At 45.4% G+C, this 27340-nt stretch overlaps 1 protein-coding gene across 1 annotated transcript; it reads left to right on the top strand.

The window, feature by feature from the left end:
- Snx18 (sorting nexin 18) lies at positions 1 to 25998 on the top strand. Its single transcript, XM_027401442.2, has 2 exons — positions 1 to 1758; positions 23368 to 25998. The coding sequence occupies exons 1-2, from the start codon at positions 162 to 164 to the stop codon at positions 23619 to 23621; spliced, it is 1851 nt and encodes a 616-aa protein (XP_027257243.1). The 5' UTR covers positions 1 to 161; the 3' UTR covers positions 23622 to 25998.
- Positions 25999 to 27340: the final 1342 nt, after the last annotated feature.

The following is a 27340-nucleotide window of genomic DNA, read 5'->3' as shown; positions in this document are numbered from 1 at the left end:
GCAGTCCTGGCTGCAAGCAGAGCGGATCGGCGCGGAGGGCGCGAGCGGAGAGGGGAGCGGACCGTGCACTGGCCTCAGAGCTCCCCTGGGCGCACAGGGGCGCGGGTACTGACCGCGGGGCCTTCGGGCCGGCCCGAGCTCGGGGCTCCGGGCTCGGGACCATGGCGCTGCGCGCCCGGGCACTCTATGACTTCAGGTCGGAGAACCCGGGAGAAATTTCCCTGCGGGAGCACGAGGTGCTGAGCCTGTGCAGCGAGCAGGACATCGAGGGCTGGCTCGAAGGGGTCAACAGCCGAGGCGATCGTGGCCTCTTCCCGGCTTCGTACGTGCAGGTGATCCGCGCGCCCGAGCCCGGCCCCCCTGCGGACGGCGGCCCTGGAGTGCCGGCCCGCTATGCCAACGTGCCGCCCGGTGGCTTCGAACCTCTGCCTGCCGCTCCGCCCGCCGCCTTCCAGCCGCTGCTGCAGCCGCAGGCGTCGCCGGGGTCCTTCCAGCCATCGGGCACCAGCTTCTCGTACGGCGGGGGCGCTCTGCAGCCGTCGCCGCAGCAGCTTTACGGCGGCTACCAGGCCAGCCAGGGCAGCGACGATGACTGGGACGACGAGTGGGACGACAGCTCCACGGTGGCCGACGAGCCGGGCGCACTGGGCAGCGGCGCGTACCCGGACCTCGACGGCTCGTCGTCGGCTGGCGGCGGCATGGCTGGTCGCTACCGCCTGTCCACACGCTCTGACCTGTCGCTGGGCTCACGCGGCGCTTCGGCGCCTCCGCAGCAGCATCAAGGGTCTGGAGCCAAGAGCTCAGCCACGGTGAGCCGTAACCTCAATCGTTTCTCCACCTTCGTCAAGTCGGGCGGGGAGGCCTTCGTGCTGGGCGAGGCATCGGGCTTCGTGAAGGATGGGGACAAGCTGTGCGTGGTGCTGGGGCCCTATGGCCCTGAGTGGCAGGAGAACCCCTACCCTTTCCAGTGCACCATCGACGACCCCACCAAGCAGACCAAGTTCAAGGGCATGAAGAGCTACATCTCTTACAAGCTGGTGCCCACGCACACCCAGGTGCCCGTGCACAGGCGCTATAAGCACTTTGACTGGCTGTACGCGCGCCTGGCCGAGAAGTTCCCGGTCATCTCGGTGCCCCACCTACCTGAGAAGCAGGCCACCGGGCGCTTCGAGGAGGACTTCATCTCCAAGCGCAGGAAGGGTTTGATCTGGTGGATGAATCACATGGCCAGCCACCCGGTGCTGGCACAGTGTGATGTCTTCCAGCATTTTCTGACCTGCCCCAGCAGCACGGACGAGAAGGCCTGGAAACAGGGTAAGCGAAAGGCTGAGAAGGATGAGATGGTGGGTGCCAACTTCTTCCTCACTCTGAGCACACCCCCTGCCGCCGCCCTGGATCTGCAGGAGGTGGAGAGCAAGATCGATGGCTTCAAGTCCTTCACCAAAAAGATGGACGACAGCGCGTTGCAGCTCAACCACACTGCCAACGAATTTGCGCGCAAGCAGGTGACTGGCTTCAAGAAGGAGTATCAGAAGGTGGGCCAGTCCTTCCGAGGCCTCAGCCAAGCCTTTGAACTGGATCAGCAGGCCTTCTCAGTGGGTCTGAACCAGGCCATCGCCTTCACCGGAGATGCCTACGATGCCATCGGCGAACTCTTCGCTGAACAGCCCAGGCAGGACCTGGACCCAGTCATGGACCTGTTAGCACTGTATCAGGGGCACCTGGCCAACTTCCCAGACATCATCCATGTTCAGAAAGGTAAAGCCTGGCCTATAGAGCTGGTGGCGTGGGATATTTTGTTCAGGATGAAAGCAATGACTGTGATTGGCCTACCACTCACTGGTTTCAGGTTCTGGTTCATTCTCCGTGTCTGGGGACCCCTAGGGCTATGGACTGTTGGGACTTTCCTTAGAGAGTGTCCAGTGGCTTGCTAGATTGCTCCTTGTAGACAGGGAAGCTACTCCATGTAGTTGTCATTTGAGAATTTGAATAGGCAGGGAAATCAGCTGCTCTGTCTATAATCTTGTGGACTGGGGCAGAATTATCAGGGGACCTAAACCAGGCTAGGCATCTCTTTGAAGACTGCAGTGCTGGCAGAGATAGGAGAACAATAGGGATAATGGATGCCTGGGAATAAAGGTAAGTCAGGCTTTCCCCTCAGTTCCTGCTGTGGCCAGGGAGTTTGGCCAACCCTCTTCACAAAGCTGGGGCAGCACAGGAACTTCCTGTGTCAGCTTCTTGTGAAATGCCCTAAAAAGTTCCCTGCCTTCAGGAACCCAGCTCTCCTTTCTCTGAGTTTGGAATTTATCAGCCCACTGACATTTGGGCTGTCCTTTAGGAAAATGATGTAGGGAACTAGTTGGGACGAAAATAAGGAATACTGTGTCTGAGAGAGCAGCGAATTAGCTATCCTAGTGTCAGAGTGTGCCTTTTAGTAGCTGGTGGTGTTACTGGCTTTTGTGAAAGCACTGACTTTGCAAATTATTTTTTGTGAACTGCAGCATTCATGCCTGCCTGACCTGAGGTTCCTCACTAGCTGGCCTCCCGATATAATGGCTCTATTGACTGAGACAGATGGGGAGGTGTTGCTCTTAGGAATGTGGCCTTGCCTCTGGAGGTCCGGTGTGGGGGAGGTAGCAGCAGGCAGTTACCTCCTGTAGCATCCTGGTGGAAGGCTACATGGATAGCCAGGTTTGGCCTTGGGTGGGGGTTACCCGTTCACTTGTTCACTTCCCTGCTTGGGGGAGAGGGTGAGCAGAGCGGTTGTGAACATCCCTGATCTTGACTTGTTCTTTCTTGTGTTCCACTAAGTTCTTCTTTCTTGATTCTCTTTCTGGTTTGCTGGAAGCAAACAGAACAAATCTGTTCGTCACTGTGTCAGGTCTTCAGACATTTGGGGACATCAGTCTCCTCACCATCTCCTTCCTTTCTGCCCTTTTCCTTCTACTTCCCAGTGTGACAAGGCCTCTGACTCTTAATAGGGTGGGGGGATGGGGAAGTTCAAAGGTCTTGAGTCCATTCTTGCTACTGCCAAACACAGTACTGTGCGTATCTGTGGTACTAGTTTCCTTAGTGAATAGCAACTTTCTTGACAATTTGCAATTCATAAATACTGTCTAAAACTGAACTAGCTCTTTGAGCAATAATATTGCTGCTGGCCTGAATTGAATCTACATCTACATTCTTTATGTCTTATTTTTGAGTTGTTATAAATCACCTTCCGGGCTGGTGCTAGTGAAAGTGACACTTTGAGTTTTTAATACAAGACCTTACCTTTTAAATTTCATTGTATTACTTCACTAAGGTCACATGCTGCCTGCCTACTGATGAATTTCTGTGGGTTTGTACAGAATGTTGACAATAATTGAAGGAGGGTGGAACCAAGTACAGACACCTGGTGGGGGCGGGCAGGTTTCTGTGTGCTCCACCTCTGCGTGGGTTCATTCACGGTTTTACTGTCAGGCCTTTGGTGTGCTCTGCTGTCAACTGCATATCAGAAAAGCTGTGTTTGTCCCAAAGATTGCTTGTATGTGCAGTTCTCTAGTCAGTCAGTCAGTCAGCTTTTTATGTGGCTTACACAGTTCTAGAGGGTAAACATCTGTAGGCATTATGTCAGGAGCACTACTGATTGTGAAGTTTTTCTGCTGTCATTTTGGTGGGTAATGCACAGGGATCTTGAGTCTCTATGTGACTGTCTTAAAGCTGCAGTGTCCCATGTACAAGGCCAACATTTGCTCACAATCAGTATCACTTAAGGGTGCTAGTATTGGAAGTTCCGGCCCCCTCCCTCCCAGCCTGGGTGGAGCTTTCTGAGCCTGTGTGGGGACTTGACCATGTAAAGGTCAGCTGACTCTTCCTCTCAGCTGTATAGTTGCTGTGTGAGCATTGGAAGTCTGTTGACTGCTTAAGTTGTTTTTTGGTGTCCTCCCCCCCTCCCCCATCTAAGGTCTCAAAGTATAATCCCATCAGAGGGCTCAGCTGACTTGAGAATATCCACTGCAAAAAGACCAAACAAACAAAAACTCAAGAGGCTTTCCAGCCTTTTGTTGTAGGTGATCCAAAGTTTCTGTCTCAAATTTAGGAAGAAATTTTATAGTCAAGACATTCAAAAACAATTGTCTCAACTCTGGAGCTCATTATCAACAGGAAAGGCAGTTTTTCATGGCTTTGACATTTTTACATTCATGGTAAATAATTAAATCTGATGGAAACTTCAGTTTCCATTCAGACTTAACAAGTGCTTAGATGAGGTGTGACCAGAAGGTTGGGCAGTAGACACAGACATGTCCATCAAGGGTGAGTTCCATTGACAGCACTGCCTAGTTGGCTGCAATGTCAGTAACTTTGTTCCCAAGATTCCTACCTTTCAGTGTGTGTGTGTGTGTGTGTGTGTGTGTGTGTGTGTGTGTGTGTGTGTGTGTGTGTCCTGGTAGTTTTCTTTTGGTTTAGTAATTTTGTGGCAATGATTACTTCCCTTGTAAGCTTAATTGATAAAAAGTGGGAGGAGAAACAGGTTCTGCTGGATCCCTGTTGCAGTCTCCCAGGTTGGTCACCCCGTGAGCCTTATTAACTGCTCGCCACCATGTCTCTCACACACTGGTCTCCTGTGGAAATCTGAGCCATTCTGGTGGGGACTCCCACAACAGAATGAGGGTGTGTACTCTTCAGTGTGGTGGGCTGGCTTTTGCTTAAGCTAATAAAGGTTTTAGTTCAGTACTTCGAGCAAAAGTGAAGATGGCCATATGGTTCCATCAGCTAAAAGACCATTTGAGAATTGTGTTTTTAAGTCAACTAATGGACTCTTAGATAAATAGGCCTACTTAGTTTAATGGAGTGGAATGAGGAGGAGGGGGTCACTGTAGTCTGTAGTAACACTGGAGGGAATGGTTGAATGTGCTCAGGTCTCAGTCATATTTTGCATGACTTACTTTTAGCTTTCTAGACCCTCTGTGGGCAGTGTGCATGTCAGGTCTGTCACTGACCTGGAAACCCCGTGGCTCTGGTTTTGTGGTAGCGGTGGTAGCGTTTTATCTTCTCTCTGTTTGTCATTCCTGCCTGCAGTGTGCTGTGATAACGCTGAAGCCCTGTGACTTTGAAGCAGTATGTGGGAGAGGATTTATGATGGGATTCACAGCACATTCAGTTTGGTTTCCAAAGATATGATTAGCGTCTCCAATTTAATAAAGCCACATCTGGATGGCTGCCACTCATGGTTTCAAATTTTTATTACGTTTATCTCTTGAGGGTTACAGTAGGGAAAAACCATAGCAGCAAAATGATGAGATCCCCTGTTTTCATCTTTGCTAACAAATGTGGACTAGAGGATTGGAGGGAGTCACAAAGGGCAGTTTCTGTGTCCCGAAGGAAAGGTCTCAAACCACATTCCACATTGAAAGATGTCTCATTTGGGGGAGAATCTTAGCAAAGGGGTCTCTGAAGCCACAGCCTACTGGGCAGTGAGTGCTGTTCAGTAGAACTTTCAACAACGTCAGATATGTCTTTTGGTGGAACCGCATTTGTGCCCTGTATAGCAGGACTAGATAAATAGACAGGCCTCGATTTCTGTACTCTTGACTTGATGGTGCAGACTGTCTCTTTGCTCTCTAAATGGTCCAGATGGCACTGCCTTTTCAACAAAAAACAGCCCCAGGACCTGAGGCATAATGACCAGAAACTGTCCTGTCAGTCCTACTGGGTAGAATTTCACCATTGTGCAGCCTTTTGCCACCCTGAGGAGGGTTGGTCCTGTGTCCCTCAGGCATTAATTAAAGATAGCCAGAGTCCCAGCAGGGCAGACAAGGTGAGGCCTTGCTGCCCCAGCTTTCATTCAGTGTGCCCTGTTCTCCTGTGCTAAAAATAGCTTGAAGAAGGTGGTGCCAGGAATAAAGAGAAAGGGCTAAGGAGGCAGGCTGTTTGTAAGTTCATCCTTTTGAAACCCCTGGGCCAGAAATGGAGGTCATTCATTTCAGTTTTAACTCAGTTGGAGCATTTCTCCCATCTCATACCTCTACCTCAGCTGTTGACTTCATTTCTAGATGTAATATTTGTCCCAGTTTGCACTTTTTTTAGTGGTACTGAAGTAACCTCTGGGGTTTTTGAAGTAGAGTCAGTTGCTTGGTTAAAACCTAAATGTGACTGGTCCACGACTGTCCTGTTCAGACAGCTAGATGGATGCTTCTCCTTCTCTCTGCCAATGGATTCTAGACTCTGAGCCCTGCAGTCCTGTCTGCCCTACTGGGAAGCCTAGACAGTTCTGCAGTCTCAGCAAAACTGAGAGGAGGCGGGGGACTTTCATTCCTTCCCAGTTGCACCCTTGGGCTTCACTGAACTTCCCTTCTTGTTGGGAAATGACCCCCTCCCCCCACGTCTGATCACCTTAAGGTTTCCAAGCATGAGAAATTCTGTGATTCACTAGGAAACAGGAAACTTCCCTTACACTTAGGTTCCTTTTTTGGTGGCTCTATGAAAATCTGCTGTATTATTTCTAATATTTTTAAACCAGAGTTTACTATTAAATTGGATTGTATCATCTCTGAAGCCATGATAACATGATTATCACCAGTAAAGTAGTCTGGTAGCTGAGCTGTGTTTAATGGGATTGTATCTAGAAGACATATACAGAACATTTGGCAGCTGGTGTTTAGACAGCACAGACTAGATTTTACTGGAGGCACAGACAGCACTCCTTGATCCTCAGTGAGTTCTGGACCAGTAATGATGAACGGCCATCCTTCTGTAGCAGTGTGGTGGTGTGCTAGGATGCTGAGAACCTGGAGGATAATGGGAAGGGGGCACGCTCTTAGTGTTCCCATGGCACAAGGGCAGTTGGGTGGTTGGGTCAAGAAGTTTTGTGTGCAGCTTCATGGCTGTGGCAACAGGCTCATCTGTGAGCAGTGTGGAGCCTGCTGGGTTGGTGCATGGGTGAGTGGGATACCTCTGAACTGTTGGAACCTCCATAATCCTCAGTGCAAAGTGGGGCACTTCCTCAAGCTCATCCTGAGGATTAAGTTCTATAGTGCTTAGTAGCTGCTCACTAAATGTTTAGGTTTGAGAACAGGAGGTGCTTTTAAATGGGAATCAGTCTCCACCGAAACATGTTTCTAGTGAGTATACCGTCCCTCCCAGAAGCCTGTAACCACCAGAATTGCAGGCACAAGTACAAAAGCTGGGGGAACCATTACTACAACCCTGGGGTATGCTGTTTTAATCAGGCTATCCTATGTTGAATACCAAAAGTCAGAGGGATAAATGGAGGTATTTATTACCTGGAATGATCAGTGTATTAACAGTTCACATTAGATAGTTTATGTGAATTTTCTTTTGTCAGCCCTCTTCCTCCCACACCAAATAATTTTGTTCAGGAGCAGGTTGCTTCAATAGTTCTGAGCATCATTCTCCACATCTATAAAGATGAAGTTCTGGATTTCCTAGGTGTGACTGTGCTTTTATGATTTTTATTTTGTTAGATAACATTATTATTTCATATTGAAAGTAAAACAACTCAAGAATGCAGTAAACATTTAGACATTGTTCTGGGCTGCTTTCAGTAGTGTTTTGTTGGCTCACATGACAGCTGCCAGGAGCTTGAAAATCCTTTATTAGCTGACAAAGTTAAGAACATTTAGTTCAAATCAGTAAACATGAATCCCTGGCTTAATTCATCAGATGGTTCTAGAAGGAAAGTACCTGACCCCATGTCTGTCTGGGATGGAGTGGGGGAGTCCCATTGTTCTGAAGCTGCCTTATGGTGAACATCTGGGGCCAGTTCTAGGACCTAAATGAGGGATGTAATGAATGGGGTGGCAAAAGCAATCGGTTGGAATGCTGTGCTTTCTCCTGCCTGCAAAGTGAACTTTATTTTGAACTCTAAAAACAGTCTCCTTTTACCCACTCAAAAGCAGCTTAAGGGACCAGGCGTTGGTGGCACACGCCTTTAATCCCAGCACTCGGGAGGCAGAAGCAGAGGCAGGCGGATCTCTGTGAGTTTGAGGCCAGCCTGGTCTCCAGAGCAAGTGCCAGGATAGGCTCCAAAGCTACACAGAGAAACCCTGTCTCGAAAAACCAAAAAGAAAAAAAAAAAAGCAGCTTAAGGGAACAACAGGTTTGCTTTGGTTTGAAAGTGACATGCCCATCCTGGGAGAGAAGACAACATAGCAGGTGGCTCCATGGTGGCTGGAGTATACAGAAGGGACTCCTCCCAGGCTTTCTCCCTCTTCCTCTCTTCAGTGTTAGACCCCACCCAGCCTCTGCATGGTCCTTAGTTTATCATCCTTGTTAGCCCCTCACAGACATTTCCAAAGGTGTATGTCACAAATGCCGTCAATCCAATCAAATTGACAATCAAAATTAGCCATCACAGTCAGTGGGTGTATAATCTGATTAAACTTCAGTGTGAGTACCTTTAACCGTCGTGCCATTTCTACCCTTTTTCTTAGAACTTTGTAACTCATGATGTGATATGATTTTTTTCCCCTATGCATTATTTAGTGAGTTGGATGACAGTAGTTGGGAGAAAGGCAAAGTCATTAAGCTTATTCACAGGACCCTCTAAAAAATAAACTGGATTTTTATTGCATAAATATTTTAAATAGACACCATAGCCTGAACACTGCCAACATTACATCAGTACCCAAATGATTATCACCCTTGGGTAGCTTTCATTCTGGCAGGGTGGAGACACAATGAAAGATAAACACAGCAAGCCATAATGTACCACAGATACACATGATAAGCTTGCAGAAGTGGATCAGGGAAGTGGGGGCAGGGCGGGAGTGGAGCACAGAGATGTAAGGTCAGTGTAGACTCCACTGAAAAGGTGGGATCAGTTAGCACCATGGAGGGAAGGAAGTCAGTAGAGAAGGTATTGCAGTAGAGGCTGCTCAGGCAGAGGGTTCATCTGTAACCAGGCCCTGGGTGGCTGTGGATTAGGAAGTCGAAAGAACAGCCAGGGGGTCCGGGGTTGAATCTTAGGCCATCCTAGTGGGAGAGGTCATCACAGAAGAGCAGATTGGAACGATTTTGTAGGTCATTGTCAGGACATGTGTTACATGTTCAGTTGAGATGAAAGCTGTTACAGGGTTTTGAGTGAAGGGATGACATCCATTTTGGACATTTCCCAGTTGTTTCGGAGAAAAAGAATGGTTCAGAGGTTGGAGCAGGTACAAACAGGTAAACAGTGGGAGGTGGTGGTCCAGACAAGGGAGAGGCAGTAGAGGTGATCAGGAGGAGTCCCGACCCTCGGAGAGATCTGTGTTGAAGGTACAGTCTGCAGGTTAGGGGCCTGACTGACAAGTTGGAGCTCCTTAAGTCTGGTAGATGCATTGGGCCCCTGCACTGGGTTCCGCATCTCTCTGTATCACAAGCACAGGCAGCAGCCAAACCTCTGACCTGGACCTAATGCTTAGAGCCTTCTGTTCAGAACACGTCCTTTAAAAAGCCGTCACCAACTGCAGGGCTTGGTTGTTGGCTGGTGTTTGCTGCCTCCCTTTTGTGATCCTGCATTATATAGCTACACTCATTTATATGTTTGTAGTAAGTGCTAATCCATGTTTGTTGCATTAATGAAGCAGGAACTCATTGGTAGACTGCTTGCCTGACTTGGAGAGAGATGTCTTATGTGACTTATAGAATGTTTTTGTTTTTCCATCTAAAGATAGAATCTGCATATATTTTATAGATGAAGTCATTAATACATGAGTGAATTTAAATTCTTAGATTTATGTGGCTATGGAGTGCCTTTCCAGAATTCACTGGAGGGAGAAAAATATATATGTACCTCATGGTATTTCTTTGAACTGTTTGGTGTTTGAACATGTAGAGATACAATTCACAAACACGTGTGAACACACACGCGTTTTAGGGTAGGCTTTAGTAGTAGCACTTTTCTGGGGTCCCTCCTGTTAATTTGGATCACAAGAACCTAAGTATGTGCATTGACATTAATGCTGAGCAGGTGGTACTTCATGGCAGTTCTGTGGGGTAGGATGTGTGCACAGAGGATCCAGACAAGGCAAACTCACCTCCCATAAGTGTATAAGATAGAAGATGGAGAGGGATGTCAGTTTGCATTAGAGGCTTGGGTGGAGGGTTTCTGCTTGTTTCTGCTTTGAAAGATTTATATTTGACTTTGGGAAGAACATGGATGCAAAGTACCCACTTGGTCTTGGGTATGACTTAGGCTAGGTATGATTGGCACTCAATAGCTGACATGTTGGTTCCAGCACGGAAGTACATGAAGGAGTCTGAATTGCTGTGAATGCAGTGTGACACACAGTCATGGCTTACCCTGATGGAAGATCAGGGGAAGGTATTCATAATTGCGACGTTTCATTCTATGATGAGTTTTGAACGAAAGTGTAAATTTGTAAGTGGGGAGGGAACCTCCCAGATCAAAGGAACTGTATGTGCAAACATCAGTCCAGGCTGCCTCTCAGAATCAGCTTCCCCCCACCATCTGTTGAGCCTGGCTGCCAGATGCATACTGTCTGGACATTAGTGGTTGTCATAGTGCTTAGGGTATATGCTTCTGGGTTACAGCTGCTGTTGTGGGTGGTGGAGGGAATGTTATAGAAAGTGGTATCAATGAGGCCAAATTAGCACTTCCAGCAGACAGGTGTGTGGTGTGGGAAGCTTTTGAAATAATTGAGGCAAGGCATGGTAAAACCCTGAATGGATGCAGTGTCGTGGGATGTAGAAAAAGACTCAGGCACTTGTGTCTGCAGAAGTGGAGAAGGGAAACATAAAATGACCTGTAGATCATGAACTGTGAGCCACCCGCAGAGGTCTTGGGAGATAGCTTTCAGCAGAGGTCTGCAAGGCACAGCCCATGGGCCCGGTGTCCAAAGGTGCTTGTTTACAGCATTTGCACTAAGGATGGTTTCTTTGTTTTTAATGGTTCTCTAAGTGCCTTCGTAATAACCCCAGTCTTGCCTATTGATCTGCAAAACCTAAAATATTTACTGTCTCGCCCTCAAAGAAAATGTGTGCTGAGCCTCCTGTTAAAGGATAAGCAGGCTAGTGGAATGGAGGTGCAAGTGGCGGTTGCTGCTGGTTATTGAGTTTTCTGAGTGGCTTTCACTATTCCAGGCATACTGGTGAGCATTACATCATAGTTCTTTGAACAAGTGCTTCACACCTGTCTCTTATGGGATCAGAGGTTAATGTTCTTAGGCATTGGTATTATCGCCTGTACTTTTTCCTGGGACTGCTTTAACAGGTCATTGCAATCTGGGTGACTTAAACAGCAGCAGTGTGTAACATTACAGTTCTGCAGACTGGCTATCTGAAATGAAGGTGTTGGCAGAACCGTTGCTCCTCCATGGAGACCTCTTCCATTCTTGGTTGCTGGCCTGCTTCAGAGTAGCTTGTCGACAGCTGGTCACTCCAGTCTGTACCCATTGTGGCATGGCGTTGCCTATGTGTAACTGGCCAGCTATCTGACTCGGTGCTCCCTTCCTTCTTTCCTGCTCTGTCCAGTGTGGCCTCACATTTGACATTAACTCACTAATTACATGTGCAAAAGGCTGTCTCTTGGTGAATAAGGATTGGGGCGAAGCTCTTCAATCCAGTACAGTTAACTTCCCCCTAGAGTGTATCATCTCCTGATGGGTGATCCTCACAACTGAGGCTGAGAAGTTGGGCGTGTCCTAGGTCACAAAGCTGACAAGCCAGGGCAGGATTTGAATTCATCTTTCACCTTGAGACTGGTGTGCTTCATCTCAAGAATACTTGCTAGGAAATGAACCCTGTCAGCAGTTAGCCGCTGGTAAAGGTTTTCCAACTAAACAGTGACATCTTGATCATTTTCAAAGTCACTACTATAATTTGAAGGCTTTTACCATGTACCAGTCATGGCACTTTCATATATTTAGATACACTATACCCATTTAAACCTCGTGGGAGCTTAAAAGGTAGGCACTTCTCTGTTTTCGACACTTTACAGGTGGGAACTGAGCCGGAAGTTGAAGCCTGAGATTCCCACATACTCCTTGGTGTTGACTGTAGGCCAGACTTTAGAAAGCTCTGCAGAGATGAGACTTGTTGAGTAGGACAGTGGGTGTGACTTTGAAAAGGAGAGGCGAACCTGAGACTGCTAGTCTGCTAGCTGGTGTGGCAGTAGGAGAGGTGCTGGGTGTCTGGAAGAGCTTAGTGTTACCCTAGGTGTTAAGTTTGGGCGATAGGAAATGGTGAGGCCAGCAAAAGAAATATACAGGCAGGTGGAGAGGAGGAATGGTATAAGGAGACGGGAGTGAGGCTGAAAGGAATTGTGGGAAATCCTGCTCTCTAGACCTCTGGCTTTTTCTTTGTTTTGTGTTTTCAGGCAGGTCCCCATGAGTAGACCAGGTATGCCTTGAATTTATGGATATCTTCCTGCCTCAGCCTAAGCTCTGTGATTATAGGAATGCACTACTATGGCCACCTTCATTGTTTTAATTAAAGGAAAGATTTCATTTTCTTTTGATTTACAAAGATAAAGGGAGGATTTGGCTAAAATAAATCAATGGAAAAGCTCCTCCTCTTGAGGCCTGGCAGCATAAATGATACGAGCTCTTGACAAGGATCAGCAGGGCCTTCCAGGAGGGAGGGGAGGGAGGGAGGGAGGGAGGGAAGGAGGAGAGAGAGAGAAGAGAGAGAGAGAGAGAGAGAGAGAGAGAGAGAGAGAGAGAGAGAGAGAGAGAGGTGCCTTTATATTCACAGTGGGATACTCTTAACAGCATGGGCCATTTCAGTGGCCAAAGAGCATCTCTGTTCTTTTGCTTGAAGACTTATTCTTTTTGTTTGTTTGGGTTTTTTTGTTTGTTTGTTTGGTTCGTTGGTTCTTTTCCGAGACAGGGTTTCTCTGTATTGCTTTGGAGCCTGGCCTGGAACTCTCTGTAGACGAGGCTGGCCTGGAACTCACAGAGATCCACCTGCCTCTGCCTCCTGAGTGCTGGGATTAAAGGCGTGTGCCACCAACACCCGGCCTGAAGACTTGTATTTTGAGTGTATCTTTAAACTTGGCATTTTCTAGGTCTTGTATTCTATCTCTGCTTGGTTGGTTGTTCTCTGCACTTACCCAAGAAAGTTCAGATATGCCTTAGTAAAAAGTAAAGCCACAAGACTCCTGATCCCTGTCAGCAAAGGGAAGCAAGGAAGCCACAGGGGAGATGAGGGTGATGAGGGGGTTTCTGTTTAAAATGGCTGATTTAAGAACTGTCAATAAAACAGTGCTCATCGGGTGGTGTGCAGAGCGGCAACCCCTCATGACAGGGGTGCAGTGAAAGAAGCAGGAGAAGGCCTGAGCTGCCTTCCTTGTGTGATTCGAATCATAATTTCAGGGAAAATACTAGACAGCAAAAAATACATCCTCTGGGACTATTTTTGTGGCCCCAGCCAGGTTAATGCAGTCCTCCTAGATGTTTTCACAGCCCAGCCTCCCAGAAGGCATCTGTTCTGAGCTTGCAGGGCCCAGCTCCCTGGTGGCTCCTGTCAAGCTCTGGTGCCACTTGTCCCTAGACCCGGCCTAGTCCTGCTGTGGAAGAGTCGTCTATTTAGCAGCCTGTGTAGATTTGATTTTAGCCCAAGTCTCCCATTTTATCTTTCTAGAACAAAAGTAATCAAGATTTTATTTCAATTATAAGTTCTTTCCAAGTCCCCTTCTCTCTGGTATGACTCCTGGGATTGGTTGTGAAGGGGCTGCCAAATTCAAGTGGTAGCAAGCAGCTTGCTGACACTGTTTGGTGGGATTTTATGGCCAGAAAATACTTAGGAAAAGAAATAATACTTGTTTTGATCTTTCTTTTATGCTCAGATTTTAAAGTCTTCATCTGTGTTTGCTGAGATAGGCTACCCAGCATTATCACCCTCACACCTACTCTTCTAAAGTTAAGCTATATGGTGCTTACAGGTTGTCTTGGAACTAGTTTTGTCACCCAGATTTTAAAACCCCTCCTTGGTTCTGGAGATCAACCTCAGGGCTTTGCTTGCTGAGTGTGGCTCCCCATTGAGTTAATCCGCAACCAGGTTTAGTATATCTTGGGAGCTGAAGCATCCTAAGAACCTTTATGAAATTCCAGCCACAAACATTTTGTTTCAGCAAATAAGCTTCAAGAGACACATGACTTCAGGCTTCATTTTGGGGAACAAGGCAAACTGAACATCCATTTAGTGAGTGAGCATCACCTTGGTGCTCTTGCCCAGTGTTGTCATCTGCCACTGGACCTTAGGTGACTGGAGTAAAGCTGTGCTCCCTGGTTCTCCAGGATATAGCAAGGCTTTTATCAGGAACAAGCAACTTTATTTTTCGCACCAAAATGAGCTTTGAGGTGGAATTCTTTAAATAACCCCCCCCCCCATTAACAAACAGCCAGGATTTTCTGTCACTCATTCTTCTTGTCTCAACTCTCTTTAAAAAAGAAAAATGCTCCAGACTTCTTGTCATTTAGTGCAGTTATGAGTTGAAAGTAAACTCAAATTAATTTACCTTTGAAATTTGGTAGTACTTGGCTTTAGTGGCATCTAAGCCCTTCAAAGAAAAGTTGTTTGGGGCCAGGTTTCATAATCCTGGAACCTTGAGAGGCTGAGTTTAGGGAATTATGAATTCAAGAGTAGTCAGGGCTACCTAGTAGATTGTGTCTCAAACACAGAAACAGGTAAACAAAATGCTTGTTTTCACTGGCTCACTATTTGTGCCTGGCAGAGTTCATAAGTGTGCTCAAAAGCTAGTATGACTTGGATGAATGGAATTCTTGAGGCCTTTTTGGATGTTTGTAGGTGAGATGTGGGCAAGGGAGCCCCTACTGGGCAGAGCCCAAGCACAGGTTCTTATGCAGGCAACTGACACCAGTTCTGTCATTCATTCCTAAGGCTTCACCTTACAACCTTTGAAAATTGGGTGGTCATTCCTTTCCTATTGAAGGTTGAGAGGAAAAGCATGCAACCCATAGAGAGTGTAACACAGAACATGATCCCCTGGGTGACTGTCACCATCACAGTGGCCATCCACCTCCGTTAGGTGGATATTGATTGGCCCTTGTTTTAGAAGCATTTACTTATAGGGCAAGTAAGTAAATACTGGAACAGAGGGGAAAGCGCATCAAGTGGGTGGAGACCCAAAGGGAGGAAGGAAAGGGAAGGGAAGAGGTAGCTGGAGGGGAGGAGAGCTGCAGAGGTGTGGGGATCAGTAAAGGGAGGGGAAGGAATTAGGTCACCTTGACCAAATTTGCATTTTCTTTCAACATTGGCAGTACAAGGGAATGAAAATAAACTGACCACCAGTCCAGACTACTGGTCCCCATGCTCTCTCTGCTTTGCCTCTTACACCAAGGCCTCTGTTTTCTGAGAAAGCCCATAGGAAGACCAAAAATCTACTTTATGTTTTCGGCACATTCATGATTTCCAAATCAAATGAGTTTTTACCACCACTCCCTTTCTTTCTTTCAAGGGAAAAAAACATAGCCTTTGGATCCCTGTTGCTTAGTGACTAGGCCTTTTGTGTAAATGGCTTTAGAGAGACAAAACCAACTGAGAAGATATTTGGATGAGGATAGGAAGGCAGAGCTGAGGTGCAGAGAGAGAATCAGGGTGGGGGCATAAAGAGGGAACCCTGCACCAGCCCCAGCAACTTGTCAAAAAGATTTGAGACCACTCCTGAGGCAGTATATAGCCAGTGAAGCTGCGTTTTTCCTATTTCTTTTGCTGGGTCAGTTGGTGCCAGGAAAGTTGTCTGTCCCTGTGGAGTAGGACAAGAGGCACAGGCAAGTGCTAAGACACTTGTTGACTTAGTTCAGATAGTAGAGGGTTATCACTGTGGGCTAGGACCTGAGATGCAGCACTCCTGTGATCTCTGCAAAGGCAGTAGCGTGGTAATGCTTGGGAAACATCACTTTGTACTGAGGGAAATAACTTAATGACATGGTACACAAATAACATGGCACTCTGTGAAATGGTGCTGACTTCCTTGTTCATTATTCATTTATAAAATTTTAGTCTTTAACGATATTAATGAACTTTGTTAAATTCTTTCATTTCGTATTCATTGCAAACATGAATAGCTCCTGAGGAAGGAGTTCGTGCAAATTACAAGCAAAGGTGTGGTTCTCTCTGGCTTTGCTCTTTTCAGCTAAAACAGATAGTAAGAGTTTACAGAGTGCTTACTCTGGTAACACCCACAAAGGTAGGAAGCGGGCAGAAGTGAATCCAGAAGTTGTGTGTCTGTGCAGTTGATTCTAGAGTTGGAAACGGGCACAAAGTTCCTTCCAGAGGTGGGTTGATGGGAGTAGGTTTGAGAATGAACCTTGCGGAATTTTGCAGTTATAGAGTCTGCATTGTAGTTTAGGAGATTTTGTTCATAACAGCACAGTAAGAACATTGGTTTAGTTCCTCTTAACTCTCAAAATGTGGGAAGCCAAGGATCCCTTTTGTTTTTTCAAGAGTATTTGGCCTCTATAACCCAGACTGGTCTGGAATTCACTATGTTGCTCAGGTGTCCTTGAGTAAGGACTGGAATACAGGTGTGAGCTTGCATCTCACATCTTATCTGTGAATGCCCACGAAGCTGTTAGCAGTCTCCTGCAGGCACCTGTGGAATCCCGAAGTGGAAAGGGCCAGGCTGGCCCACAGTGGGAATGGTGGGATCTTTGAAACAAATAGCCTGGGACATTTTGACAAGTAACAGCCTCTTACTTAGAAGCTTTTAGAACCATACCATAAACTCTTCCAAGCACCTTTCAGCTTCAGCTAAATAAGAAAAATTGGCACCAGCTGTGCTCTGCTCACCTGGGCCTGAGTGGTAGCTCACCTTACTCAGAGTCTGTCAGACCTGGAGTGATGGGGTGGGGTTGGTCATGTGTCTGTGGACGCTCGACCTCAGGGCTCCTGCTACTGCTTTAGAAATAAATTATTAGTCAAGTGAACTTTTGGTCCTATGGAGGACTCCAGATAGTTTGCCAAAATAACTTAATATATCAACCTAGTGCCCACCAGAAACATACCTCTCAACATGTAAGCTTTTTAATATGTCGTGTCTTACCCCCACTCCCAACCCCACAGAGCTTCTCGCAGGAAGGAACCATTAGAATGTGCTACAGGCCCTGCTAGAGGCCCTGCTGGTACTCTGGGACAACCTCTGGTACTTCTGCCTTTTGGGGATGTTGCCTAAGTGTTCTCCTCCCTTCAGGCCCCTTCCTGTGCTTGGAGTACATGCCAGGAGCCCATTTCCTGTGGGTGACACTGGAGGCTTTGCACCACCTTCCTGTAAGAAGCAAGTGCTCTGAGCCTTGAGGGCTCCCATACTTGGAAGAACACACCCTGCTCTGTAGCAGACCCCTTTAAAGTAAGCACTCCCCTTGCTGTTAGCCCAATTAAGCCCCATTAGAAATTGTTCCCTCCAATCATTTACGCATTTTCTTTTTATTTATTAGCACAGGTTCATTGGATGGAAGCAGTGGATTTCATTCTGACATTTCATACACGGTTGGAAAGTACTTTGAGCATAGCCCCGCCCTCATGCTCTCCTGACTCCTCCCCCTTCCACCTAACTGCCCTTCCTTCCTCCCAAATACATAGTCCCTCTGCTTTAAAAAAGAAAATCTAGATTGAGATGAGAGAAATGTGGTATTTGTCTGTTATATTTTATATAATGTGGTATTTTCCTGCAACTGACATCATTTTGCAGTTCTACTGTATGTGTCTGTGTATGTGTGCAGTGTGTTCCTCTGCTAAATCTCTCATTGAATCTGGAGCTCACAATTTGGCTACACTGAGGGGCCAACAAGCTCCAGAATTGGCCCCAGAAACCCTCCTGCTTCTGCCCCTCTGGCCTGGCAGTGTGTGAGGCATGTTACAAGAATACCCCCCTCTGTAGCTTTTAGTGGGTGCTAGGGATTGAGCCCCTCACTGATCCATCTCTGCAGCCCCAGTTTGTACTTCTTTATGGCAGAGTGATACTCCATTCTGTTTTCCTGCGCCATTGTCTTTAGGCTGACTGCAGAATTTGGCTGCTGTGATTAATGCTGTAGTAATTACGGGGAAGAAGGTGTCTGTTGCTTGCTGCCTTAAGGTTCCTTTGATCTGCATGCAAAAGTGCTGCCTGTGAATTGTGGTAGTTCTTTTTGTTAATTTACATTCCCACTAACACTGTAAACTGCTTCCAAACACCAAGTGCTCTCAGTATTTGCTTTTTTCTTGCTTTGTTGTTTCTTTGTTCTCTTTTAACTTGGTGACATTCATTCTGACTGTGGTGAGATGGAATCCCACTATAGTTAGGATTTATGTTTTCCTGATGACTAAGAATTATTTCATGTGTATCTTGTCTGTTTGTATTTCTTAGAGAACTGTTCACATGCCTTTTTTTTTTTTTTTTTTTTTAAATCTGACCTGTATGTTCTTTTCTTTCATTTAGAAACTGTCACCCTAACCATGGGTATTATGAGACTTTTTGTTTACTAAGCTCTCTTGACCTTAGACCTTGCCACACAATTTCTTCCCCCATTCTTTCATCTCCCTTTGGTTTTGAAAGCAACATGGCAATAATGTGCTTGTGAGGGGCCAGGTCCCTCCTAAATGAACCACTTAAGAAGTAGAGCTTCTAAAATCTTCTCCTGTCTCCCCATTGATTCTCTGATGGAAATGTGTGGTCCCTTTGTTATTCTGTTCTGTGCAGTGTTTTTAGCTTTTATTTTTCTGCTCTCCGGGGCTGGCTGCCATGCTCTGCTTGGGCACAGCAGCTGGCTGCATTGTGTGCACCTCTGCAGTTGTCCCTGAAGCCCTACACAGCATATTGAAAATGACCATAGTAGGAGCAAGCCTGCCCTGATCTGGGTCTGCCCCAATATCCCTCTCCAGCTCCCCTCTCCAGCTCCTCACTCTCATATGCTGGGTTTGACTGGAAATTTTGCAAACAATGCTTTTCTTTTGATAGTTAATGTGTTAAACATGAAACGTGTGAAGTGCAGGGAACTGCACAGATAATTTCCAACTTCAGACTTGTCAGCTGTGGGAATAGGTAATTTGAAACAAAACCCAAGTTCTAGCCTTGGTAACACTAGTTACTTCCTACCCAGAAGGCAGAATTCAGTGACTGGTGATGGGCAGATGAAGCTCCTGAACCCTCAGAAGTCACTCTCTGTCCCCATGTTGTTTTGGTTATTGAAGCCTGTCTGTGTTCTATTCACCCTCAGACTGAGATAAAAGATTAGCTTTTATAATAATTAATCTTGTTCCTAGGATGGAAAACACAGCAACTCCCTGTTTATTTGTTAGAGGTTGTAAAATAAAAAAAAAAAAATCTAACAGCTTTCTTGTGCAAAGAAACATGTAGTTTTTATGGAAAAGAAACTTTATGTTGCATCAGATGTGGGAGGCCCCTGAAGTTATGATTTTGGATTGGGTAGGTGGAGCCTGGCTGCTGGTCCCATGCAGAGGTTGTGTTATAGAATGCTGGTGGTTTTCTTTCATTTAGTTTTTCAATTTATTGCTGCCCAGTATGTTTTATTTTTAATCATCTTGCTTTCTCTTGAAAGTAATTCTAGGAGAAATCAAGTTAGTTATATCTCATTTAAAAGGGGTTATTTAAAAAGATTTTGCTGTAATCACGAGTGATAGAGTGCACTTTGGGACAGAATCTTACTGTGTAGCCCAGGTAGCTGAAATTTACAGTCCTGCCTCAGCTACCATGATGGAGGGGAAGCCCTCTTGACTGCACACTGGTCTTTTTGTTTGCACACTCACAGTATGCCGTTCAGTACCTTCGAGTACGGTTTTGTACGTTCTTAATTGTTTCAGGCATGTGGAGTTTGTCGCCTCAGAAAATGATTTGAGCTCTTGCACAGGAGACACGTTTTCACAGACATACCTCCTGCTCATCTCTGCCTTGTTGCAGTCTTGAGGGACTAGCCAGCAAACGAGTTCCGTTAAGTGGGTCACACTGAAAGTCCAAGTGTGGTTGGCTCTTGGCATTCATATTCCGAATGCTCTGTCCTACCCTCTTTAATTTACAAAAGTGATTTGTTTTTCTGCCAAAATCTTCCAGTGGATTAATCAGATAAATGCATATACTCCTAAAGCAGCTATTGTTAATATTTTAGGTCGGAGTTGACAATTTATAGCATCTAAGTAGATGGAGAAAAAAGAAAAGGAAAAAACAAAAGTAGGGAACTCCCTCCTTAGTCTGAGTACTGCAGTGTGTACTTTTTCAATATTTACGATAAGAAGGTCATACATCTTTAAGTACAAAAGGTTTTACAGATTCAGTTAGTAAATTAGATTGAATTATATTAGTAAAAGGAAAATTTTCAGACATAAACAAGTAGTTTCCTTTACACATTCAGAATGCCTTTTGAATTACACGGTAAAACAAAGTGTGTGTGCCTGTGTGCATGAGGGACTGCGTGCGTGCGTGCATGTGTAAGAGTACTTGCTGAGGAAGCATGAGGATGCTGAGTCAGCGTCCACATCACAAAGCTGGGTGTGGCTTCTTCACCTGATGGTAATCCCTGAGAGGAGACTGGAGGGTCACTGGGCTTGCTAGCCGCTAGTCTCTAACCTTGCTCCATGTTCTGTGAGATAATCATGTGACTATAAAATGGAGAATGATAGAACAGGGCATCCCCACATCTTCCTGGAATCTACACACGTGTACATTTGCCATACGTGTACACCACACACACACACACACACACACACACACACACACACGCACGCACGCACGCACGCGCACACACACACACACACACACACACACACACACACACACACACAGAGCCTCTACTGTGAGAAAAAAGAGAAAGGAGATAGCAGTCTGGCCTTGGCTGACTCTGCAGGCAGGACAGGCTCCTCTAAGCCCACTTTTCTGGCCTGTTCAGGTGCCTCTTCCTTTTCTGCATAGTTGTGGAGTTTGCTTTGAAATCAGTTAGACTTTTCAGATCCCACCCCAGTCTCTTAGGTTACCTGGTGACTTTCAGGCTCACATGGCGAGCAACTCTAATTTCTCTGTTCTTCAAGTAAGAGTAGTATCTCCTGTAAGCTGTGGCAAGGCTAGAGACTGTGTGCATGGTACCTAGCATATATCACAATTGGTTTTGGCAGAGACCATTTGCTGTCTGTCTGTTCCTAATCTATATACTTCCTATACCCCCACTACCCTTTGCACAGCACATGGCCTTTAGCTGGCCCTTGCTGCATTTTCTGTCATGTCATAATTCATGTTACCTTTGGGCAGGCACATCTAACTCCCAATGCAGAATTCCATACTTTGTGGTTTTGTTTCACTGTGTCTGGATGGTGCATCTGTCCTGAGAGTGCTTGCCACATGGCTTCCTGGTGAGCTCACGAGGGTGGGGGCTAGAATACACATGTTTGATTCTACCTGTTCCACTAAGCCACCATGTTAGGCTGTCCATCAGTATTTCTTAAATGAATTAAAGCCCTTACATGGTCTGTAAGTACAACAACCCTGGTACCACATAGAGTCATACGTGGGAGAAAACTCGGTCTTGAATTTTTCCTTGGCCCCCTGAACAGGCACACTTGGAAGCCTTAAAAGTTGTAGCTGCGCAAAGTTCCTTAGACTTCAGCTAAGGGGAAATCTGTGCCCTCCTGGGCCACTGCTGAAGATCCAGAGGAACATTACAATGAGACAGCAGCTGTTGTACACTGCATGCTGAGCAAGCCATGTGCATATAGACATAGGAAGCACTCTGTGGCCCAGTATAGCGCTTGCCCCTTGAGTTTGAACCCTGGACTGCAGCTTCCAGAGATACCTTGGATTGAAATTAAATGAAAAACAGTCAAATCACCAAGACCTCCCTTTCTTCTCTTTCTGCCATTTTAAAACATGGGTTTTTATATCTTTGGTTGTTTGTTGAAATATTTTTCTTTCTAGAGTATTGCCTCTCAGTGTTCCTGGTCTTTTCATCTTTTATCTCTGTATATAAATGGGAAGCCTGTACAAAAATAACGAAGACGCTATATTTCAAAAAGCATGTAACTGGGTGCAGTCTTTTTAATATAGAGCAGGCAGGGCTAGGCAATGTACATATGTTTAATTCCAGCACTCAGGAGGCAGAGGCAGACCTATCTCTGTGAGTTCATGCTCACCCCTCCCCCAGGCTACAAAAGGAAGTTCCCAGCCAGCTAGGAACTTTGTGACCCTATCTCAAAAAACAAACAAACAAAAAATAATACGGAGCAGGCAAATACTAATACTTTACTGGTGCTGCTGGGCTAGGACAAACATCAAAGGTCTGATACTTACTTCCCTTAGCTGGGCAGGGGTAGTCTTGAAACTGCGTGTTGCCTTAGGGCCTAGCTGCCTCTGCCCACAGAGCGTCCTTCTCTCAGTGGTGGGGTGGAATGATGCCAATGCAGGGCAAAATGATGCAGGCATGGATGTCTGCCCCTGCTGTGTGATGCCTCGCTGCTCTGGGACTCTGCCCATTTCAGTGAAAGATCTCATTTAGAATGAATACATGAAAAACTTGTGGGTATGTACATTCCTCCACAGACATGCATTTCTCTGCATAAAATTTGCTGTTGGTGGTTTTTCATTTCCCATCTTTGTATAGTACTGAAGAGGGGAGGGGGAAGACACACGGAGCTCAGTGGTAGAACATATTTGCCTGGTATATATGAGGTCCTGGGTTTTAGTCCACAAATATTATTAACATAGTATTTTTGAAAAGTGCCCTGTTTAACCTTTCTCCCCAAATGTCACTCCCAGGCTGCTGGCTTCCACTCCTAGTTTTTAGAGTGCTTTAGGAGTGTGCGTTCTCGATGCCTTTGGATATCTCCATTAAGCCACTAAAATGTATCCAGGCCATGTGAGTCTGGACATTTTTAGCCCTGGGAACACTTCATTTCCTGACTCTCTAGCCTTCTGTGTGGCATGTGTTTCTCGGGGGAGAGTCCACCCTTGTGTGGTACCTACCAAAATGCCTAATATATCCCCCCCCCCCCCCCGCAGCACTCTGGAGAAGTTTCTAGACAGAAAGCTGTGGTACTTTTGATGACCTTCTGAAGTGGTCATCAGAGCAAATGTAAAACCCTCTGCCCCTGACATCTGGATAAGGTGCCACATTGTAACCATCAGAGATGCTGGTGTCCCAGGTGTGGTCTCCTGGAAGAAGGTGCCACCAGACCAGGCACACATGCTTACATCACCCTATGTTGTCAGGCACAGTCTCTGGGTGAACCTGGCATGGGCTTAGGTACTAACCCTGACCGCTTCACTATACACTGGCAACACTTCCCAGTTCCTCCCCCACTGTGGCTTGATTTCCAGAGCCAACTGGAGTTGATACTGACATGATTACTTAGCTGTGGCATTGGGAGGTGTGTGGATTTTATTACTATTTGTCTCTGTATTTTAATTATTATTCTCTTTGGCGACAGGAGCTCTTACCAAAGTAAAGGAGAGTAGGCGGCATGTAGAAGAAGGGAAGATGGAGGTTCAAAAGGCTGACGGCATTCAAGACCGCTGTAACACCATTTCTTTCGCCACGCTGGCAGAGATCCATCACTTCCATCAAATTCGAGTGAGAGACTTTAAATCACAGATGCAGCATTTTTTACAACAACAAATAATATTTTTCCAAAAAGTGACCCAGAAGTTGGAAGAAGCTCTTCACAAATACGACAGCGTCTAGTGGCTGGACTGCGCACTTGTTTTCAGTCCAAGGCTAATTTCTATAGCAGAATAAAAACTGCTTTCAAAGAGCTATTGCCAACTATAGGTGGTGGTACAAGGATGGTTTTGTGTTCAACTGAACCCCAGCTGGCTATATAATTATGTAGGAAAGAAACAGTTAATATGGTTATGTAGCAGAAACAGTACCACACTTTGTAACTAAATTATACTATGTATGCCTACACTACCATTGTAACTTTTGGATAATGATTATACTATTTGCCTTATTGCTTTTTGAAGTATGGGTATATTAGTGTATACTTTGTAGACCTCAAAACCCATGAAGAGTCTCAAAGAAGCTGGCTGGATAAAAGCCTGCTGTGGATGCCTTTTTATTCTCATAGATCGAGATTATCTAAATTCAACCTATTCTCTGTTTACAAACTCCAACTAGAGCAGCTATGCGACTTCGTGCCTTTAGACTGGTTGTTTTCATTTCTGTCCCACTGCTGTTTAAGCCCCCACTTTTCTGATGGAAAGAGTGAAAGGCCAGTGCATTGGTGACAAACTGATGAAAACCTCGTATTTCTTGGGGCCGGTGGGAGAATCAGTGTCCACCATCACTTTGCACGGGAAGCATCATCGCCTGGTGAGATGCTGGCAATTACAGAGGAGGGAGACTGCATGCCATCTCCGGACATAGGGTAAAAGGTAGTGCACCATATTCCCTTCACACCGGTCGTAGCATGGCCTCTCAACTCAAGGGTCCCGCAGACTGGGCGTGAGGATTTCAGCAGATGCCCTTAGGGCATGGAGAAGGAGGAATCCGATCAGTTGGGGATAAAGTGTAGAAACAGTGAGTGACAGACAACACACTTGCTCTTAGTTCTTGGGAGGGCTTCCTTCTGTCCTTTTTTTTTTTAGCTTGAAATTTTCTTTAATGTTCAGCTTTTGGTTTTGTTTTTAAATGGATCTACACTGTTAACTGAATGAGACTCCACTGTGATTCACTCGTTTACGTAATCAAAAAATTTCAGGGATGTCTGTAAATTTCAGTGTTCTACTCAATGAGAAGTGTTGGTTGATTTAAGGAGGGACCAGAAATAATTTCTTCTATTCCAGTACTGAAGACAAAAAAATACTGATTTATACTGTGTTTTTAAAAACTAAATATTGATAAAGCTCCCCTCAGAACATTTAACCTTAAAAATTATTTTAAATATAGCCTTTTATTGTTATAAGGGAACTACAAATGACTATAAATACCAAATAAAAGATTCAAAAGCAGCTTCATTTAAAAAGCACAATGAGATTCTGGCTTGAAATGCCTAAATCTCAATGTTTTTTTGTAGTTGCTGAGCTAAATAATGTGATTCTTGAGTTTACAGATGCAAAAGCTGTCACTGAAGGTTGAAACACCTGTATCTACTGTCCCTGTGAACTACACTTACGCTACCCCAGAAGCTCTGGTACTGAAAAGGTGTCATAGAGTACAGAGGGTGAGCCAGGGTTACATGAAAGGGTCAGCTTGCAGAAAGGTCAAAAAGCAAAAGGCTACTGGGATAGTTACTCAACAGCACATTTACTCTCTATGAAGTAATCACATATGGGTTGGATTTTTTAAGAATGGATTAATGATCATTTTGATGTTCTTATACTTCAGAACTTAGAGCCGGACTTGGCATCATGTGGCATTGTCTTTACTACAGACACGTGGGACTGTCAGCAAAAGCCAAGTTCTCTTAAAAAGCAACTTCCTCTTGTTGATTGCAAAGTACAGTTAAATAAAGAAAGCCCATATATATTTAAAATTTAATTTTATTGCAGAAGTTTGGAGGTTATAATGATAGCATTTAATTTAAGTTTGAGTTGGTATGGAATAAGCAAGCTCTCTGCTTTTCAAATGATTTGAAAGTCACATTTATTTGCCTTTTTGTTTTGATGGTGGTTTGATTTTTTTTTAAGTAAAATTACTAAACTTGTGCAATAGTAGCAAGGAAATTACCTGAGGTGTCTTGTATGATTGTGCTTTAGCCAGGGTGGACATAGCTTAAATTATAAAAACTAAAGATTAAAGTACAAAGAAGTGTAAGTTCATGCTGCCTCCTTCCTAACCACATAGCATAATGCCACTGATTCATGGGACTTTAAATGAATTCTGTGGGTGAAAGCACCAGAGTTACTAGTGTCCATTTTCATCCAAGACCCTTCTTCTCTAACGTTCTTGGTCCTGTTGAAACATTTCAGTATCTACAAATACTGCAATGTTACTACCCAAGAGAAAAGCCATTGTGTGTATGCTGGTCACCATGATCAGTGTGGTACCATTTCCTTTTTTTGTCGTTGTTGTTTTGTTGTTTTTGTTTTTTAAATAAACTATCACACCCTTCCAGCCACCATTTGTCTTTATTTCTAGAACTAGAAATTCTGATATGTAATTATGGATAACACAAGGGTGTGCGCCCTTGAGCCTGGTCTTAACTATTTTAATTGCAGGCAATGAGTTGTTTCTGGGCTGTCTCAATGGTGCAGCAAGATTGGTTGTACAGCCATGCATAGTTTTCTAGGCAATTATATCTGAAGGAACAGTTCACACCCAGGATAGGGAAACACACTTAAAAATGAAACATACATCAAAGCACATTGGCTAGAACAGTGCAGCAATTAGAATTTCCCAGGCTTCCCTGGTACTATTATGGTCTTGTATTTATTCCTAACAAGACCTGAGCTTTTAATGCCACAGGTGTTGTCAACCGGGGTATTATTTATTTTTAGATGAGAAATGTTGGATACTGTTTACTTTAGAATGTTATGAGTGACGTGGATCAGATGCGTTTATCTTTCAAAAAATAAACAAAGGTTGCTTCATTCTCAACTTCACTAGGATGTGTTTTCTTCTCCATTCATCAAGGAAGCATTCGCAAACACAAGACACAGAGAAACTGAAACACATGCTCTCCGTTGTCCTCCACTTTCAACTGTGCTTGCCACTTGGATTGTCCATGGACAATATGCCATTCAGGGGGTCTCACTGAGTATTGTCAGTAAACCAAGATCTTTGAGATGATAATTAACTTGGGTTCAACACCAAACATACAGGTGTTGAAGTAAAATCCTTTAAATTGTCTCCCTAGTTACTAGAAAGGGGCAAACTCAGACTTACCCAAGCCACACAACAGTGTGCAGGGGACCTGGCCAGTCCCATCCCCTGGAGATTACACTTGCTCCTTTGGGGACTGCCATCCCTGGCCACACTAGCCTCCCTAGCCTGCCTTTCTTAAGGCCTGCAAAGGAAGGGAGGAAATGACTGGCTGCTCTCTCCGAGAGCTGCATCTGATGGTACTCACGGCAAACCTCCGAGGAAGAGCCCATCCATTCCGTTTGTGTGTGTGTTAAAGCCCCAGTGAGACCTCTCCTGAGATCTCATAAACAAGGATGCTACTGCTGACACTCATCTTGGGTTCTGGCTCAAGCCATTCATTTTAACTGGTTTCAATGGGTGACGTTTCTCCATTTTTTAACGTTCTCTAAGCCTTCAAAGCTCCTGATGCTGGGTGGATAAGAATCCTAGCATTCTTTGGCCATGACATAAAAATGCAGGAAAAATATCTAGAATCTGCTTTGTTCCTTTTCTGCTAGAGAGGATGACAGTCAGTCATTACCTGTGAAGTATTTGAGTCACATATCAAAGACAAGACTAACTGTCCCTGTGAAGTTACCCTTAAGTAGGATTGAACC

The sequence above is a fragment of the Cricetulus griseus genome, chromosome 2, assembly GCF_003668045.3.
Source record: "Cricetulus griseus strain 17A/GY chromosome 2, alternate assembly CriGri-PICRH-1.0, whole genome shotgun sequence".
NCBI classification, from domain to species: Eukaryota; Metazoa; Chordata; class Mammalia; order Rodentia; family Cricetidae; genus Cricetulus; species Cricetulus griseus.
The sequence above is the reverse complement of the archived record's forward strand: the minus strand, read 5'-3'. Positions and strand labels throughout refer to the sequence as shown.